General features: G+C 37.9%; 1 protein-coding gene across 1 annotated transcript in view; it reads left to right on the forward strand.

Moving 5' to 3' along the window:
• The window catches only part of DNAH11 (dynein axonemal heavy chain 11), a gene marked incomplete at its 5' end in the record, with an annotated part of 290362 nt that overhangs the window by 82088 nt on the left and 187443 nt on the right, over nucleotides 1-20831 (forward strand). The window contains one exon of the mRNA XM_084230443.1: nucleotides 1020-1253. Coding sequence (XP_084086569.1) covers nucleotides 1020-1253 — 234 coding nt within the window. The remainder of the gene's footprint in view (nucleotides 1-1019; nucleotides 1254-20831) is intronic.

Raw genomic sequence — 20831 nt, forward strand, 5'->3', positions numbered from 1 at the left:
CCTACTGATGAGATTGGAAACTCATAATATCAAAGCCCAACTCTGAAGTGAGAAGTCTCTTAGGATGTTTTGGCCTTTGCCAAGGACATGCTTCCCTTTTCTGTCAAGAGAGAAGATTGTCAGTTCATTAATCACTCCCTATAAATTCTTGAGTGAGATTCTAGGAATAAATGCTATTGTAATCTTCACAGAGGTGGGGAAAGAAATCCATTCTAGCATCTTCATCTCATGTATCTTTGGAATTTATTACATATAGTCAATATTTAATGCGGTAGTCAATTATTTGCAAATGGTATATAATGTCCATGGAAACATACAGATAAATATAACAAAGCATATTTGAATAAAATAGTAACCTGAAATATATCTGTGGGAGAAAGATAAACTTGAACTGAATTAAATAATAATTTTCACAAGTCAGCAGTTGTCTTATCTCTCGTACACTCCTGCTGTCTAATTTCTGACAAGTGTGAAGATGAGAATCAGTAGGGAATACAATTAAGATACTTGCTGAAAACACTTTGTCTTAAGACTAATAAGTATGGAGATTTTAGAGAAAATTTTTCAGTAGATTTAAAAATTATCAAAAGGTATGTCTTAAAAATCTATTTCCCAATATCCCCAAAGCTCTGGAATATCATCACTAGAATATTACGTGTAGGTGACTCATGTGGTTTCTCAAAATGCTGTGCATTATCAGAGGGGATCTTGATTTAGAACACCCTTGTCTTCAAATCTGAAAAATAATCAAAAATATCTCCTCTACTCAGAGTTTGGAAAGCTTATTAGCCATTTGGTAGCATCCCTGGGAGAAGACAGGTTCTTGGAGGAAAGACTTCATCTGTCATAAACCTTCTCCTTTGAGATATCCCTCATCTAGTTTTCTTTCTGTGGGTGTAAAATAATGGCTCCCGCCCCCAGGCCTCACTGTGTGCATGGCTTTGGTGCCTGTGAGAGGATTGAATCATCACTAGTTCATAGTTAAGCCTGTGTTGTAACATTTAAATTGACTTCAATAGGTGGAGATGTGGCTTCTGCAACTTGAACAGACCATGCAAGACACAGTGCGACATGCTATCACGGAAGCCATAGCAGCCTATGAGGAAAAACCTAGGGAACTCTGGATTTTTGACTTCCCAGCTCAAATTGCACTAACTAGCTCACAAATCTGGTGGACCACAGATGTAGGAATAGCCTTCAGTAGACTGGAAGAAGGTTACGAAACGGCCCTAAGGGATTTCCATAAAAAACAGGTATTTTATAGATTCATGATTTTAAGACTTACAGGGACTTGAAGGGGTAAGTTTGCTTCATCCATTCATATTTAGCAAAACATATAAACTAATCATAAAATGGAAAAGAATAAAGTTGATATAAAGAAGAAATGTACATGAAATATCATACTTACACTTTCATGCAGTGAAAATTCTAGTAATCACCAAAAATGGAAATTGGAGGCAGCAAGGGAAAATTATGAGGGAAAACATTAGAATAGAATAAATGGAAATATGTTTGCTGAAAAACTTAAATTTAAGCAATGATTAGTAATAATTGAAATTTAAGATTCACTTGCTACTAACAGCATTTTGTTATAGAAACATCAAAATTTATCCCTTCACCTACTTTCTATGTGAATGTATACATACCTCTCCCTGTGTCACTGTATGTATGTATATATACATATAAACACATATATAAATATGTATCTATATGCAGCTTTTAACATATAATTACAGTTATTTATGCTAGCATATGCAGAATTATCAGTAAACTTAGAAAATATCCATTTTTACCTATACATTTTGTTATATTTTCGTACATTATATTATCGCCCTTTTTGCTTGTTAAAAACACATCAAATTCACATTTCCTCCCACTACCTTCTTCAGGTTCACTCACACAGTCTGAATTTTTTCTCCCTCCAGTTATGTTTATTGGGGTACAGTTGGTTTATAGTACTGTGTTTGCTTGGGGGTTCTAGGTAGAATCATATACAAATGTATGTTTTCACACCATGCTTACCACCACAGCCCCAATAATCCTGTACCATGTTACACAGGGGCCTTCACCCTTCACACCCCTGCTCCCCCAAAACTGGTTGCTGCAGTTTTAGTCAGATGTCAAGGTTTTGTTATAGGTTTGGTTTTGTCTGATTCTTTGTTTTGTTTCTCTATTCCACATGTAAGTGAAACCATCTGGTATTAGTCTTTCTCTCTCTGACTTGTTTCACTTAGTGTAAACCCCTCCAGTTCCATCCATATGGTTACAAATGGCAAGAGTTCATCTTTTTTATAACTGAGTAGTCTTTCATTGTGTATGAAAACCACACTTTTCTGATCCACTCCTCTGTCCTTGGGCACTTAGGGTGTTTCTTATTGTAAATAGATATTTGCTGTTATAAAAATAATGATAATGACCTCAACAGCTTCTAATGTGATACAAATTAATGGGATTTTCCCTAACAATTTATCAAAATGTTTCAAACATACAAAAAAGTTGAAAGATTTGTATAGTGATTTGCATACCTACCACTCATATTCTGCAATTTGCATTCTTTATCACTTATGTGCTTAATCCTGCATAGATTCATTGATCCATCTTTCTTCATTTAAATTTTTTTAAATTAAGGTAGCATTGGTTTATAAAACTATATGATTCAAAATTATAGGATCATACCTCTTTAGCTGTATGTTACCACACCATACCTGTCACCAAGACACCAATAGTCCCCCACCATAATTCAATGTACTCCTCTCCGCTCCCCCTCTGGTAGTCTCAGTTCCATACTCAGACTTCTAGGGTTTGTCCTTGTTTTGGCTCTGACCTTTTTTTTGTTTCATTGTATTCCACAGATGAATGAAACCATCCAATATTTGTCTTATTACTGGTTTATTTCACTTAGCATAAACCCCTCCAGTTTCATTGATGTTGTCACAAATGGCAAGATTTCATCTTATTTATAGCTGAGTGGTAGTCCATTGTATGTGTATAATACATCTTCTTAATCCATTGATCCATTTCTCCTTGGGCACTCAGTATTGTAATTTGTTATTGTAAGTAGTGCCTCAATGAATATAGGTGAACATGCTTTGCTTCTCTTTGAATTCGTGTTTTTGCCTTCTTTTGGGTACATACCTAGGAATGAAATGCTGGATCATATGGTAGGTCTATTTTTAATATTTTGAGAAACCTCCATATTTTTCTCCATAGGGGCTGGACCAGTCTACAGCCTCAGTAATGGTGTACAAGGATTCCTTTCATTTGAATTTCCCTAAAAATAGTGATGATGAACATTTTTTCATGTGCCTATTGGCCATGATTCATTTCAAAGGAAGTTGTAGATATCAGCAATCTTTATCCCTAAATACTTAGGTTTACATACCTATTTCATCAAAATTTAATTTCAGTTACTATATGTTTTTCCTAAATTTCTTTTTAATTCTTTAAAAAAGTTTTATAATGACTTATCTTTTATTATGGTTTTATTATTCTATTGCTTCAAATATATTTTAATAGTTTTATTTGGATTGTTCTAACTCTGGTTCTCTTGAAGCTGGTTCTTCTGTTTAAAATAAATTTGTTGTATGTTATTTTCAAGGTTATCTTGACCTAGATTTGTATTTTTTTTTTATTTTTAGAATCAGTCTTTATTAAAAAATCTGCTGGCATTTTGATTGGGATTGCATTGAACGCTGATTAATGTGGGAGGATGATGTCAACATTATTGATTTTTTTATATATTTATTTTATACATTTTTTTTTCCATCATTTTTCATTTTTTTCCCAATGTTTGCATTTTCTTCTTGGTTATAGTCCCCATACAATTCCTGCCCCCCTCGTTTTGATCCTACTCCTTCCTCCCCCCCCTCCTCCATAGTGTGTCTCTGGTTTATAGTTGCTTGTTGATTTTGATTTTTACTTTATTATAATTAGTTTTTTTCCTGTTTCCTTTTTTAGGTTTTCTAAATTCCTGCTATGAGTGAGACCATCCGGTATTTTTCTTTTTCTTTCTGGTTTATTTCACTGAGCATGATCCCTTCTAGCTCCAGCCATGTTGCTGCAAATTACATGAGTTTATATTTTTCATTGCTAAGTAATATTCCATTGGGTATATGTACCAAATCTCCTTGATCTAGTCATCTATTTTTGGGCATTTGGGTTGTTTCCTTAACTCAGCTATTATAAATAGTGCTGCTATAAACATAGGGGTGCAGGTGCCCTTTTGAATTAATGTTTCTGTGTACTTTGAGTAAATACCTAGGAGTAGAATTGCTGGATCATATGGAAGCTCCATCTTTAGCAGGTTGAGGAATCTCCACACAGCTTTCCATAGTAGTTGGAGCAGTTTGCACTCCCACCAGCAGTGCAGGAGGGTTCCTTTCACTCCACATCCTCGCCAACATTTGTTGTTGCTAGTTTTTTTAATATGTGTCATTCTCACTGGTGTAAGATGGTATCTCATTGTAGTTTTGATTTGCATTTCCCTGATTGCAAGTAATGTTGAACATTTTTCATATGCCTGTTGGCCATTTGCATTTCCTCTTTGGAGAGGTTTTTTTTTTTAGCTCTTCTGCCCATTTTTTGACTGGATTTTTACTTTGTTTTTGTTGAGTCTCATCAGCTCTTTGTAGATTTTTGTGATCAGTCCTTTATCATTAGTGTTGTGTGCAAAAATGTTCTCCCAGTTGGTGGGGTTTCTCTTTGTTTTGGTTACTGTCTCTTTTGCTGTACAGAAGCTCTTTAATTTGATGTAGTCCCAGTTGTTTATCTTTGCCTTCAGTATCACTGCTTTGGGTGATATGTCTTTAAAGTTGTTACTGAGGTGTATATCATATAGCGTTTCACCTGTATTTCCTTCTATATATTTTATGGTTTCAGGTCTTATGTCTAGTTCTTTAATCCATTTTGAGTTGGTTTTTGTGTATGGTGTGAGGTAGTAGTCAAGCTTTTGCATGTAGCAAACAGTAGTCAAGCTTTTGCATGTAGCAAACAGTTTCCCAGCACCATTTGTTACACAAACTTTCTTTGCTCCATTGCATATTCTTTGCTCCTTTGTCAAAGATTAGTTGACCATAAATAGGTTGAAGTCTGGGTGGGTGATACCTCCATTCCCTTCTTTTTTTTTTTTTTCCAGGAAAGCTTTGGCTGTTCAGGGTTTTTGGTGGCTCAATATGCATTTCATTGGTATTCTATTTTTTCGAAGAATGTCATTGAAATTTTTATTGGAATAGCATTGAATCTGTAAATTGCTTTTTGTAGGATGGCCATTTTGATAATGTTAATTATTCCAATACATGAGCAGGAGATATCTTTCCATTTCTTTGTGTCTTCTTCTATTTCTTTTAACAGTGTTTTATAGTTTTCTTTGTATAGGCCCTTTACCTCTTTTGTTAGGTTTATTCCCAAGTATTTGAATTTTTTTGTTTCAATAATAAAAGGAACGGTTTTCTTGATTTCTTCTTCAGATTTATTGCTAGTGTTTAGGAAGTCTACTGATTTTTGCATGTTAATTTTTATTATTTTTAAAGATTTATTTATGCGTACAAGAACTGGGGTACAGGCCAGAGTTGGGGAGGTGAGAGGATTCACCAGAGATAGAGTGGGGAACAGAACAGGTGGATTGACTGAAATACACTGTTAAGGGGAGCAGCAGGTGAGTCAGGAGAGGTCTGCTGCACCATGAGGGTTACCTCCCTGGCCAGGGATCAAACTCCTGCTGCAGTGGCTGCAAACAGCTTCATAGTGCTGTGCCTTAATCCCTTGTACCACCAGGGAGGCCCTGTGTGTTGATTTTGTATCTTGCTACTTTACTAAACTGATTGATTAGTTTGATTAGTTTTTCTGTGGAGTTTTTGGGGGTTCTCTATGTATATTATCATATCATCTATGAATAATGATAGTTTAACTTCTTCCTTCCCTATTTGGATTCCTTGTATGTCTTTCTCTTGTCTTATTGCTCTGGCTAGCAATTCCAGTATTATATTGAAAAGCAATGGTGAGAGTGGACATCCTTGTCTTGTTCCAGATCTTAATGGAAATGCTTTTAACTTTTCACCATTGAGAATGATATTGGCTATGGGCTTGTCAAATATGGCCTTTATGATGTTGAGGTATGTTCCTTGTATCCCAAGAATTTCAAGGGCCTTTATCATAAATGGGTATTGTAGTTTGTCAGAAGCTTTCTCAGCATCTATTCATATTATCATATGGTTTCTATTATTTCTTTTTGTTGATATGTTGGATTACATTGATTGATTTTCAGATGTTGAACCATCCTTGTGTCCCTGGAATAAATCCTACTTAGTCGTGGTGAATTATCTTGTGGATACTGTTGGATTCTGTTTGCTAAAATTTTATTGAGGATTTTTGCATCAGTGTTCATTAGAGCGATTGGCCCCGTAGTTTTCTTTTTTGTGTGGTCCTTGTTCGGTTTTGGTATTAGTGTATTGTTGGCTTCATAGAACGTGTTTGGTATTATCCCTTCCTTCTCAATTTTTTGAAAGAATTTATGAAGGATAGGCACTAATTCGTCTCTGAATGTTTGGTAGAGTTCATTTTTAAATCCATCTGGTCCTGGGCTTTTGTTTTTGGGGAGGGTTTTGATTACCATTTCAATTTCACTGCTTGTAATTGTTTAGTTCTTCTATTTTTTCTTTAACTTTGGGTGATTGCGAAGTTGTAGGAATTTGTCCATCTCTTCTAGATCGTTGAACTTGTTTCAATATAACTGTTCATAGTGGTTTCTGATTATTCTTTTGATTTCTGCTGTGTCGGCTGTGATTTCTCTTCTTTCATTTGTGATCCTATTTATTTGAGCTTTCTCCCATTTTTCCTTTGTGAGCTTGGCTAGGGGGTTGTCTATTTTATTTATTTTTTCGAAGAACCAACTTTTGGTTTCATTGATCTTTTGGATTGTTTTTTAGTTTCTATTTCATTTATTTCTGCTTTGATTTTTATTATTTCCTTTCTTCTACTGGTTTTAGGGGTTTTTTGTTTTTCTTTTTCTAGTTCTTTGAGCTGTGAGATTATGATTTTTCTTTGAATTCTTTCTTATTTTTTGATGTGAGCCTGTATTGCTATATATTTCCCACTTATTACTGCTTTTCTTGCATCCCATACATTTAGGAAATTGGTGTCCTCTCTGTCATTAACTCAAAGTATTTTTTAATTACTTCTTTGATCTCCTATTAGTCCAGTGGTCTTCCAGTAGTGTGGGTTTCAATCTCCATGAGGTAGGAGGGTTCCTTGCCTTTCTTTTTATGATTTATTTTCTAGTTTGATGCCTTCATGGTCAGAGAAGATGGTTGGTATGATTTCAATCTTGGTGTATCTGTCAATATTTGTCTTGTGTCCCAGTATGTGATCGATCCTGGAGAATGATCTGTTTGTACTTGAGAAAAATGTGTACTCAGATTTTTTTGGGTTTAGTGTTCTATAGATATCTGTTAAGCCCATGAGCTCTAGATATCCTTATTTAGAGCTTTAGTGTCTTTACTTATTTTTTGTCTTGATCTATCCATTGCTGATAGTGGTGTGCTGTCCTACTACCTATGTATTTTCTCTGATGTCTGTTTTCAGAGATGATAATAGTTGTGTGATATATTTTGGTGCTCCTTCATTTGGTGAATATATATTAATGAGTGTTATGTCTTCTTGATGTATTGTCCCCTTGATCATAATGTAGTGACTGTCTGGGTCTCTTTTTACCTTTTTGAGTTTGAAATCTGTTTTATCGGATATAAGTATATCTGTTCCTGCCTTCTTTTTTGGTCTGTTTGCTTATAGGATTGTTTTCCATCCTTTTACTTTCAATCTATTTTTATCTTTTGTAGTTAAATGTGTTTCCTGGAGACAGCAAAAGGTTGGGTTTTGTTTCTTAATCCAGCCTGCGACTCTGTGTCTTTTTATTGAAGAGTTTAGTCCATTTACATTTAGAGTTAATATTAATATGTTAGCATCTATATTTACCATTTTGTTTGTCTTTTCTCTGGTTTTATTTATTTTTTAAAAAATTTTTTGAGGGGTCTTGGTTTGTTCTTATTCATCCCGCTTGCTTTAGGACTCCTTGTAGTATTTTTTGGATTGGGGGTTTAGTCATCATGAAATTCCGGAGTTTCCATTTGTCTGGGAAGGTCCTTATTTTCTCTTCATAGAGGAAGGAAACCTTTGTGGGATAGAGTATTCTTGGTTGGCATTTGTTGCCTTGGAGTTGGTTGACTATGTCCCTCTACTCTCCTTGCCCGTAGTGTTTCTTCGGAGAAGTCTGATGTCAGCCTGATTGGTTTTCCTTTGTATGTTAACTGTTTCTTCCCTCTTATCAGCTTCATTGTTTTTTCCTTGTCTGGGATTCTTGGGAGCTTTACTATTATGTGTCTTCCTGTATTTTTCCTTTCATCATGGAAGTTTGGTCTTCTTGCTTCTTGCATGTCTATTTTCAGCTCCTTCTTCATATTTGGAAAGTTCTCATCAATTATTTTCTTGAATATTTTCTCCGGTCATATGTCTCTCTCCTCTCTTTCTGGGATTCCTATAACTCTTATATTTCCTTTCCTCATGGAGTCAGATAGTTTCCAAAGTCTTTCTTCTTTCTTTACCCTTTGTACTTCTCTTTCCTTTTCTGTTTTGGTTCTTTTTATTTTTGTGTCTTAGTACTTACTCATTCTTCCATTTCATCTATTCAGCTTTCATTGCTTTTTCCAGAGCTCTTTAGCTCCTCCATTAATCCTTTCATCTCCTGCATTTCTTTCACTTCCCTCTGTAGGGACTCAATTTCATTCTTCTGATTGTTGATTATTTTTCCCATATCATTTTTGACTTCTTTCAGTTTTTTAATCATGGCAATTTTAAATTCTCTATCAGGAAGACTCATAAGTGTTTCTAAGTCACTGATGTTGCAATCTGGTGTTTGATTTTCTTTTTGTGGTGTGTCTTCTCTGGGGACTTGCTTGGTTGCTTGTAATTTTTCTTCTCCCTGCTGCTTGTTTTCTAATTTGTCCTGTGCTTTGGGACACTGTGTTGCTGATACTGCCCAGCATCTCTTTGGTGTGCTCTTTTTGGGATTTGGGAGCTGGTGATTCAGTTGTGTCCAATACTGTTATGCCAGAAGTCCAGTAGGGCAATGGTATTATGGATATGTTAATGGTCGCTGTCCCTGAAAATCTCCTCCTTCTGTATTTGTTTAATTCCAGAGGTGGGTCTCAAGGTACCACAGACTGCCCTGGTGGTGGCTGGATCGCCCGCTGGGCTCCAAATCACTGGATCCCACTCTGGGCTCAGACTCACTTCCAGGTGGGGCCTGACTTGTGGGGGCCTTCAGCTCACCTCTGACTGGGGACAGCCCTTTCTCAGTTCCACACACACTTTTGTGAGGTCAGGACGGGCACAGAATTCCCTGTCAGAATATGGCCTAGATTTGTATTTTCTACGGGAATTCTATGTGTTCAGGGTTAAGCAGATGTTCCTATAGCATGTTTTTTTTCCATATTTCATCCAACTATCTACAGATTTTGTGGCTTCTGGATTAATTTTGTGGTTAATTACTAAGCTTAGATTTTCCAGATCACGTTAGTAGGGTCAATTTGTCACAATTTCATATATCACAGACTTGAAATTGTCATTTTTTAGAGGAATTTTTCCTCTTCAGGACCTAAGAGATTTCAAGCTTTCATCTTGCTTCTCAGAGCGAGCTGGTGGTTAGAATTTTTCTAGAGCCTTTTTTTTTTTACTGTACTACTTTGAGGATCTTAGCTTTATGTCAACATCTCAATTCCAATTCTCTGCCTTGCTTAGGGAGTTTAAGAGACTGTGAACATAAATGTTTTGTTTCTATGTGGCAGTTTAATCCTCAGTCTCAAGATGTTTGGATCTCTACCCAAATCCCATTTTAGGCTGCCATAGCACTAGCCTATTCATTCTTCTGCTCTGACCCTGAGGTACAAGAAGCAACTCACAGTCTCACTCCCTCCAGCCCTCTCCTCTATGCCCCTTGCTTTCCACCTCCCCTGTTTGGCTATGTACTTTGTGTGTGGGTTTGTTTTATTTAGAATTCCTGTGTTACTAAAGAACTTGTTCATTCAGTTTAATACAATATATTGTAGGAAGACGATTATTATTATTACTTACTACTGGCTTTTTTGGTTTTCTTTTTAGCTCTCAATAATATTGCAGCTATGCATATGCATATAGGTTGCACATATTTTACTTTATTCAGGATAAATTTTCAGATGTAAAATTGCTAGGTCAAGCATATACCTTTTCATATATATATCTATATGAGACATGTGTTTATATAGATATATGTGTATATTACATACATTTAATGTATGTATACACACACACACAAACACACACACACACACACCACCATCACCACCACCCCTGCCACCCCCCAAGGAGCTCACAAGTCTACTAAGAAGATGAAGACTGGTATGCAAATAATTGCCACCTGGTGACACATGTGATGAGTGATTATAGCATTATACAATACAGCTTCCTGAATCCTGAAGATTTAGGTTCCTTCTAGAAAGCAGCATATTATAATTAAGATCACTGGCTTGGAGATAGACCATCTGCCTTCAAATCCACTCCCATCATTTATTATCTGTGTAGTCTTGGGCAAATCACATAATCTCAGAGTATGCCTTTTCTAAGCCTTTTGAAGATGAATCAAATTTACCTTTTAAATACCAGTGTATGAGAAGCATCCATTTTCTTCAACATTGGGTTGATTTTTTTTTTTACTACTCTTAGAGCTAAAGTTATTCATATCACAGCAGCTTTAGCTTGTTCAGCTAATTAACAATTTAGTTTTTCTCTCCCTTAAAATAGTTTTAAAGTTTTCTACTTTGCTCAAGAGTTATATAATGCTTTTTCACATTGGATGAGAAGTAGACAAAGTGGTAGCTTTTGAAGAAAGCATTTATCTCCTTAATTATGAACACAAATTGAAATGTTTGACAGACCAGCCAACAGATGTCTTCAATACAGTATTTCAATTTTGTGACTGATACTAATATGCATATTAGAGCTAACATTTGAATATTTTTGAAGTTGTAGTTTAGTTTATGTACAATGTTTGTGCATCTAAATTGAAACCCCTTTAGCTTTCTCTTTAAAAAAGGATGCAACCATCTGCTGGAGTTTATTTTTTTAATTAAATTATTATTCTTGCTAATACTGTGGCAGTTTTTAAAATGAACTTTAGTCCCCTTAAAATAGCTTAATTTTATTTTTTTAATTTAAATTTTATTTTTATATTCCCCATACAATTACAGCCCCCTTATTTTGATCCCAAGCCCTCCTTTCCCTGCCCCCCACCCCCTCATAGGGTGTCTCTGGTTCATAGTTGTTTGCTGATTTTGATATTTGCTTTCTTATAGTTATTCTTTTTCCTGGTCCCTTATTTAAGTTTTCTAGATTCCAGCTATGAGTGAGACCATCCGGTATTTTTCTTTTTCTTTCTGGCTTATTTCGCTAAGCATAATCCCTTCCAGCTCCATCCATGTTGCTGCAAATTGCATGTGTTTATCTTTTTTGAATGCTGAGTAATATTCCATGGTGTGTATGTACCACATCTTCTTGATACAGTCATCTTAAAATAGCTTAATTTTAAAACTGAGATAAGAATTGGCTATAATTGATGATCTGCCTGAATAAGCAATTTCTTTAGATCTCATTTCCAAATTATAGTAAGTTAAGTAAACTAAGATAATTGTTTTAAACTCTTTTTCTCCAAGACCTATTTCAGTTAATGTTGGGATTAAATGAAAAAATGCCATGCTTTAGCTATACATTCCTGTTTTTCTAGAGTTTTTGAAAATATAATTAAAATAATGATTTTTTTTCAGATTTGAGGCTTCCTTAACAGATATTTTTTTTTGGAAACTTGGAGTTTGATAAAGTTTTCCTTTATTGCTCAGCTGCATAAAAATCAACAAAAAGAAGATAGCATTTTGAACTCTAAAAAATTAATAACTAGTGTACTGGGGCATTACTTAATACTTTAGATTTAAGATTAGCAATATGACTTTGTTTATTATCATCATCCTCTCCATCACAAAAACTCATGTGTATATATTCACACACACACACACACACACACACACACACACACGGAGACCACAGAATCATTTTGTTATTTAGAGCCAAATTTTTGGCCTCACTTTTAATCACTGAGTGAGAAGTTCTTTCAAAAGCAATTGGACACAATGTTGATAGTGGTCTTCTCTTGTCCTCAAAGTAGTAATTAAGGAGGCCTGCCAAACCTGCAGCTACAAGCATGTTTTTATATTTTTCACCTTTATGGAGAAGTTTAATCTGGTCTCATTCTTCATAATGTAGCAGGGACACACAAAATCATGGGCAGAGCAATACCCTCTGCTCTCCCTCCCTTCTTGTCATAAATTACACTGAATAACAAGGTATATGAAAAAAAAATCATATTGTTCATAGGAATATTGACCAGGTAATTTGGAAAAGGCTTATAAATTAGTTAACAGGATAATGAGTTAAAACAGAGAAAATAATTTCAAGGCATAAACAGGGAATTATTACTATGATAAACCTATTTTGTTTCCTTGAAATTCCACAGAAATTATAAAATTAGATTCAATAAATATAAAAATTTGGGTTGCATGGTCAGTGATAATGACTAAGTGTACAAAAAATGGAGAACAGAACCTGTTCTGTCCCCTCTATATCCCAAGAGATTATTAAATGGAAGTGTTTTTCCCCCAAAATAAAGCTCTGAGTAACTAAATGAGACATTTATTGAGGACTAAGGACCTGGGTATATGTTTTTTTATTATTATTATTATTATTATTTATTTATTTGTTTGTTTGTTTACACATGCACTGGGTATAGTCAGAAGCACGGGAGGGTGAGAGAATTCACCAGAGCCAGAGCGGGGAGCAGAGCAGGCAGAAGGACCGAAGTACACTGCTGAGGGGAGCAGCGGGCGGCAGGAGAGGTCTGTGCGCCATGTGGGACCCTCCTCCGGTGGCCGGGGAGCAGCCGGGGATTGAACCGGCTCCGCAGAGGCTGCGGGCAGCTTCGCAACCCAGCGCTCAACCACTGCGCCACCGGGGAGGCCCCCTGGGTATATGTTTTGACTATAGGGTATGAGATGGACTTTTTCTATGAAGGAACAGATTGTAAATATTTTAGTACTTGTAAGCAATATATAGTACTTATCTCTGTTGCAGTAGGAAAGAAACTATAGACAATCTTTTAATTCATGAGAATGGCTGGGTTACAGTAAAACATCACTTATAAATGGCAGGTGGTAAGCCAGGTTTGGCTCGTAGCTTATAGTTTCCCCACCTCTGTTGTGGAGACAGAAGCAGAACAGATCTTGAAGTAACTCAGAATCTCCACAATGACAGATGGAGGTAGGAGGAAAAAGGGTTTGGTATCTATATTTGCCATATGAATCTAATCTGATCCATTAACCCAAGAATGAAGTTCTTTGAACAGACCAATAACTGACCAAGGTTTGCAGTTCAGAGAAGAAAGCAAATTCATCAAAGGGATAGTGAGAGAAAACATAACCTCTTTGAAAAATATTTTGAATAGACACACAAACGCTCACCCCACTATGTATAATTTTATACTAGTAATTAAGTTGAAAGTCCAAATTACATGGATGATTGTCTATGAATCCTTTTTCAAAATTTTTTTTTATTTTTTTTTTATAAATTTTATTGTTATATTCCCCATACAATTGCAGCCCCCCCATTCTGACCCCAGTCCCTCCCCTCCCGCCCCCCTAAAAGTGTCTCTGGTTCATAGTTTTTTGTTGATTTTGATTTTCACTTTCTTATATTCATTTTCCTGGTCCCTTATTTAAGTTTTCTAGATTCCTGCTATGAGTGAGACCATCCGGTATTTTTCTTTTTCTTTTTGGCTTATTTCGCTGAGCATGATCCCTTCCAGCGCCATCCATGTTGCTGCAAATTGCATGTGTTTATCTTTTTTGAATGCTGAGTAATATTCCATGGTATATATGTACCACATCTTCTTGATCCAGTCATCTATTTTTGGGCATTTGGGTTGTTTCCAAAGCTTAGCTATTGTAAACAGTGCTGCTATAAACATAGGGGTGCAGGTGTTCTTTGGAATTGATGTTTCTGTGTCCTTTGGGTAAATACCTAGGAGTGGAATTGCTGGATCATATGGAAGCTCTATGTTTAGTAGGTCCAGAAATCTCCACACAGCTTTCCACAGTGGTTGGACCAGTTTGCACTCCCACCAACAGTGCAGAAGAGTTCCTTTTTCTCCACACCCTCGCCAACATTTGTTGTTGCTAGTTTTTTTAATATGTGCCATTCTCACTGGTGTAAGATGGTATCTCATGGTAGTTTTGATTTGCATTTCCCTGATGACAAGTGATGTTGAACATTTTTTCATATGCCTGTTGGCCATTTGCATTTCCTCTTCAGAGAAGTTTCTTTTAAGCTCTTCTGCCCATTTTTTGACTCCAGGAGTCATCTGTCAGTTTCAAGCAGTCTTTACTGGAGAAAGGTCCCTGTTCTAAAATGCCGATGTGGGGACACACTCCCCTGTGCGCCTGGTCTGCCCCGGCGGTTGGTTCCTGCTCCCCCTCTGGGCTTGGACTGCAGGCCAGAGGGGATCTGGCGTGGGCGAACTTCCCCCGCTCACCTGTGGCTCCTGAGGAAGCCTTCTGCAGGTAGTCTTTACTGAAGAAATGTCCCTGTTCTAAAATGGTGATGTGGGACACACTCCCTGCGCGTCTGGTCTCAGGCACACTCTTCTGCTCGCCTGGTCTGCCCCGGCTGTGGGTGCTCGCTCTCCCTGTGGGCTCAGACTACTTGTTCGGAAGGGGCCCGGTGTGGGCTAACTCCCCAGCTGGCCACTAGCTCCTTCAGGAGCCTCTGCTGGCTTCAAGTCGCTAGGTGGCGCCAGAGATCTCTCCTAGAGCCCTTGGGGAGCTGATTTTCCACCCCGTGGGACAGGGAGCAGAGCGGGGATGGTAGGGTACACCTCAACGGCTTTGGGGTGCTGTGTCTGCCTTGTGCCCCACCGTCGTGGGGAACCCACGCCCCTAATTTCGTGCCCCGGGTCTCAGTTCCAAAGCCCTCAGTTCCAGGACGCGGGCTGTAGCCCAGATCAGTGGCGCGGGAATGGCACCTTTTGAATCCCGCTTCCCTGCCTGGGCGCCTGGTTCCTGCTCACTCAGGGAGGGCCTCCGCGGTCTCCCCGCAAGCCTAGGTCGCAGGCACGGGGACCTGGGCAGTTGCGATCCGATCCGGATCCGCGCCTGCTTTTTCAGCGCGCAGCTTTCCGCGCAAGCTTACCGGGCGGCCGGGGCTGTGTGCTGGTGCTGGTCTCCTCCTGGGGCGCGGGGCTCTCTTTAATGGCACCTGGAGCTCACCTCCGCGGTGGGTCCTGCAGGGTTCTCCACAGCTCCCGTTCACGGGGTTTGGTGGCTGAAATAGTTCCTTTCCACTCACAGTCCCACTTGCTGCGTCCGTTTTTCTTGTTGGCCGTTTTGGTTTGTTGTTTCCCTCCTCTCTGCTGGTCAGAGAGTGCCGACTTTGTGGGCGGGGGAGGGGAGCAGGGTTCTGCGCTTCCCTCCCTTCTGGTCCTCTTTTATGGCAACTTTCTTCTTCGGGCAGTTTGCTGGAGTCGTCCGTTTATCTTCCGTGTCCCAGTTCTCACTGGGACCTGCCGCTTTTCCTCCCTATTAACTTTTTTTTCCCTTTTTCAAAATTGATTCAAAATGAGTTAACCTTCATAGACCATCTTCAGAAATAATTGAAATGGTAATCAAGATAAAGATACATACCTCCCTAAACAGAGTCCAGTGGATTTCCTACTCATTCTTATAAAATTCTAATAAACTTGGTACAAAATGTAGGCAATGATTAAGGACAAAAGAAAATACTGTTGACCTATCTCACCAACTAGAATATCCTTTCGTTTGATCTAAATTTTTCATCTGACAATGTTGCGAGATGATCCTTTGTGGGTTTCACATTTATGTCTGTCTGTTAAGTGGAGATACTGCTCTTCTTGTTCTAGACTGTCTTTGTAAGGACATTTGCATTGTGAACATCCTTGGAAAATATAGTGTCTTTCTCAAGTGGAGATTTTGTTGACTTACTATCCAATAAAGAAAATTTCCAGGACAAATGTCAAGCTCGATAACTATCTATTATAAATGATTTGGGCTCCCCAAACTCAAAAATCCTTTCCTATAACAGCTCACTGGTTGTGCAAGCATTCTTTGGCTCTTTTTAGATTGTTCTTTGAAAGTTGGGAGTCAGGGACTCTCAACTCGTGGGCTGGTGATTGCTGAAATGCTGAAATTACCCAGTGCTATTATTATGACTAATAAACTTCCTTTATCTGTGACCCAGAAGTTTTTGTGTCTTCTACCAGCATCCATGTATCTTTGGCAGGTTAACTCAGCATGCAAATAAATTCTCAGGCCCTTCGCATTTCTGGACAAACATTTATGGGAGTCTTCTATGTTGTATATACTAGAAATTCATTGTTTTTTATTGATTAATATTCCATTGTATAAATATACCACACTTTGTTCATCCATTCTGTTGTGTTGACATTTGGGTTTCCAGTTCCAGGCTGTTTTTTTCTAAGGCTGCTTGCCACATTCTTCAAGTATTTTTGTGGACAAATATTTTCATTTCTCCAGTCTAAGAAGTGAAAGTCCTGGATCATGGGGAAGGTATATGTTTAACTCTTAAAGAAACTGCTAAATAGGTCTCCTTTGTTACTCTCACATCAGTAGTGTAACAAAATGCCAGTTGCTTCATATATTGGCCAGTATTGAGTATTGGCAGTATTTATAATTGTACCAATCTGGTGGGTATGAAATAATCTTATTGGGGGTTCAGTTTTCTCTGATTAGATTTTCTCTGAGGTATAAATGTATTGGGCATCTTTTTGTGCATTTATTGGAATTCATATATCTTCTATAGTGAAATATGCAAATATTTTGCTGTTTTGATTTTTTTAATAAGGTGCTTTACCTCTTTATTTTACCTGTAGCATTTCTTTGTTTTGAATACAAGTCATTTTTTTAATTACTGAATTGACTAAAACCTTCAATACAGTGTTTACTAGAAGTGATGAGTAGATATCCCCAGGTTCAAGGAATAACAATTTAATGCTTCACCATTAAGTGTCATAGTAGTTGGAGGTTTTTTGTTTATGCATTTCTCAAATGAAGGAAAATCCCTTCCATTATGATATATTGAAAGTTTTTAGCTTGAAAAGGCTTTGAACTCCTTCAAATCAGTTGAGGTGTTTATGTGGTTTTCTTCTTTACAGGGAATTATTTAATGCTAAGCCAACTTTGCGTTTCTGAAATAAATTCCTCTTGGTTACAATTTAGAGTGTGTGTGTGTGTGGGGGGGTGTATGTGTGTGTTTACTGCAGTCTATTCACTAATATTTTTTCAAGAAATTGTGCATTTATGTTCATAAAAGACTACTATCTATAATTTCCTTTCCTTAAATATCTCTGCCAGGTTTTGGGATCAGGATCATGCTCCTTTAAAGGAAATAGAAAATATTCTATTCTGATATATTTTGTGATAGAAATCACTGGTGATGCCATCTGGATCTGGAATTTTCTTTGAGGAACATTTTAAAATCATAAATTGATTGTCTGTATATGCTGCTGCATAGCCTTTTTTCCTTTCCAGAGTCAGTTGTGGAAATGTATTTTTCAGGGTGTTTATATCATCTTGGTGTGAGTGGTGGTGGGAGGCAGGTCACAGCTGACTGTGCCTTTGACTGCTTTCACTCACAGTGGCTGAATGGAGTCATGCTAGAGACCAGGCTACTTGCAACGGCTAAACACCACTCACTTTTCAAACATCCAGGTTTCAAATTTACTGATATGAGTTGATCTGTCTCCACACAGGGAGGATCCTGTCTTTTTCCTGGTGTTGGTGATTTTTGTCCACCCTACTTTTTTTTTCTTAAACTTTTTTTAAAAAAGATTTATTTATTTATGCATACAAGAATTGGTACAGGCCAGAAGTGGGGGGGGTGAGAGGATTCACTAGAGACAGAGCGGGGAGAAGAACAGGTGGATGAACAGAAATACACTGCTGAGGGGAGCAGAGGGCAAGTCAGGAGAGGTCTGCTGCATCATGTGGGTATCTCCCTGGCTGGGGATCGAACTCATGCTGCAGTGGCTGTGGACAGCCTCATAGGTTGTATCTTAACCCCTTGCGCCACCAGGGAGGCCCTTTCTTAAGCTTCCTTAAGAAAAAAAAAATTATATTCTCAAAAACTAATCTCTTGATTTTCTGGTTTTCATTTATATTTTACAGATTTCTGCTTTATCTCGAGTATTTCCTTGCTTTGAATTTAATTTGCTCCTCTTTTTAGAGGTTTAAGATAGGAGTTTAGATGATTGATTTTACACCTTTTTCTTTTCTAATATAAGCATTGATGGAAGCTTTTTATGATGAAGAATATCTTCTGGAAACCTGCAGAGAAAATCATGCTTAATGGTGAAACATTAGAATTATTTCCATTAGTGTCAAGAATGAGGTAATTACGTGCACTATCTCTGACATTCATTGTTCAATATTGTGCTGGTGGTTTTAGCAATATGATTAAGGAGAAGTAGGAAATGAACATTGGAAAGGAGAGCAGCAAACTGAAATTCCACAACACAAACCCAGTAGCGTCGAGGATGGGACCGGGATTCTTTGACATTTTTCTTGTTTCAGGTGAAATGAAAATCCATTGTTTCTGATAATGCTAAAGGTGATAATGCTAAAAATTAGTGGGTTTCAAGATATAAATTTTTGTTACTATGTTTATGAAACAAACATTCCATGTTGGGCCTCCCCAGTGCTGCAGCGGGTTGACTGCAACGCTGTGAAGCTGTCCGCAGCCTCTGCAGCACGGGTTCGATTCCTGGACAGCCAGAGAGATTCCCACATGGCAGACCTTTCCTGTCATGCCCACTGTTCCCCTCAGCAGTGTATTTTGGTCATCTGTTCTGCTCCCCGCTCTGGTGAATCCTCTCACCCTACTGTACCCCATAATCCTCTCACCTCTGGCCTGTACCCCAGCTCTTGTATAAAAATAAAATCTTTAAAAAAAATTCTGCATTGATGTCCAGTTGGAAAGTATTTGAAAGTCCTGGTAGCTGACCCCCAAAAATGCTACGTCAGTTGCATTGTAATGTTCTCTTAAATTTGCTGAGTTGAGGATTATGAACTCCAGATCTTAACATTTCCACAGAGGGGTCCATTCCAGCTGCTTTGCCACTACAGCTCCATCAAAATGGAGGCCCTGCCACCACCGTTGAGAGAACCAACCCTTCCCTCTGACATTGAGTCTTTTACTTTCTGTTCCTGGTAGCTTCAAATACTCTTTTCCTTTATATTCATGTTTATTTGAATTTTACTTTTTCACTCATTTCTTGGTCTATATTGCAATTCTCTTTCCTCCTCCTCCTGTTCCTAGAACATTCCTGGTCTTTTGGCTTTACTCTATGTCCCTTTTTTTATTTCATCACACCACATCACATCTCTGGCTAGTCTCATCTACTTTGATGGCTGCTCCATTTTTTGTTTTTTGGGTTTTTTTCCTTGATATGCTGGCAACTTTGAACTCTGGCACAGACTCTCTTCCTGAAGCACAGCCAGAAACACTTTGGAATTTTCCACTGGAAGAGTGACAAGTGCTTCAACCTAGAACATTCAAAACATTTTCACTCTTCTCAAATCTACTTCTCCAGTGTTCTCAACTCAGAAAAACAAAAACCCACAACTCTCTTTACCAGTTGGTCATACTAGAAGCCCTTTTAACTCTTTCATTTGAATCAACCACCAAGTATCTTCAATATCTCCCTTTTCATTTGTTTCTCTATCACATTGTTAATATTCTAGCCCAAGCCACTCTTCTCTCCCTTGGATGATGGTAGCATACACCGATATTGTTTTTCTTCCTCTAGTCTTTCCTCTAATTCATTCTTCACACTATAACCAAAGAAAACGTAAACTCGTTTTTTAAGTCTAATTATCACTCACCTCCCAAATCTCTTTAGTAGCATCTCGTGTCCTCAGATTCCTCAATAAGCTGGGCTAGCCCTCATGTTTGGTCCCTTGCTTTCCTCCGCAGCATCCTTGGGCATCTGATCTAACTCTCCATTTTTTTCCTCATTCTAACTTTCTTCAGTTGCCTGATAAGGTCATCTGCTATATCCTAGACTTTCATACAGGCTGACTCCTGTAATTAAATACCACCTCCACCCCATGGCCAGCTCTTAAATTCTCTGCAATCTTACATACAGGTTTTCCGCAAAATGACTTTCAGAGCCCTAGACTAGGCAAGGCCTATTGCCGTGTGTCATCACAGTACTCCGTGCTTGCCGTAGCAAAACACTTGTCGTTATTTATGTGCATTCCTTATTGTGCTTGGTTTTCAGTCTCTCTGGAATGCTCCTTGCCCAGCAGCCATTTCTCCAGCTTAAAGGTGATGGATGGGTTGAGCTCGTGGAGACTGGTACAGGGGACCTACTTTTACGTATAGTAAAAGTTCAGGCTCTGAAATCAAACTGTCTGGGTTTGAGTTCTTTCTCCATTGACTGGCAAATGTGATTACTAAGTCTGTGTTGTGCCTGTTGTGGAGACTAGATGATATGATATAGGCAATACACTTAGTACCTGTACATTGTCCATTCTCATGTAGAGAATATACATTACATATAGCTTATACATGTTAGCTTATCTGCCTGCCTTTTCCAGTCTTACTATAGTTCTATAACCTTCTCTAGTTCAGCCACAAAGTAGTCTGAGGGAAGTCTGCTGGATTTCATG

This window comes from Talpa europaea (genome assembly GCF_964194135.1).
Source record: "Talpa europaea genome assembly, chromosome: 3".
NCBI lineage: Eukaryota > Metazoa > Chordata > Mammalia > Eulipotyphla > Talpidae > Talpa > Talpa europaea.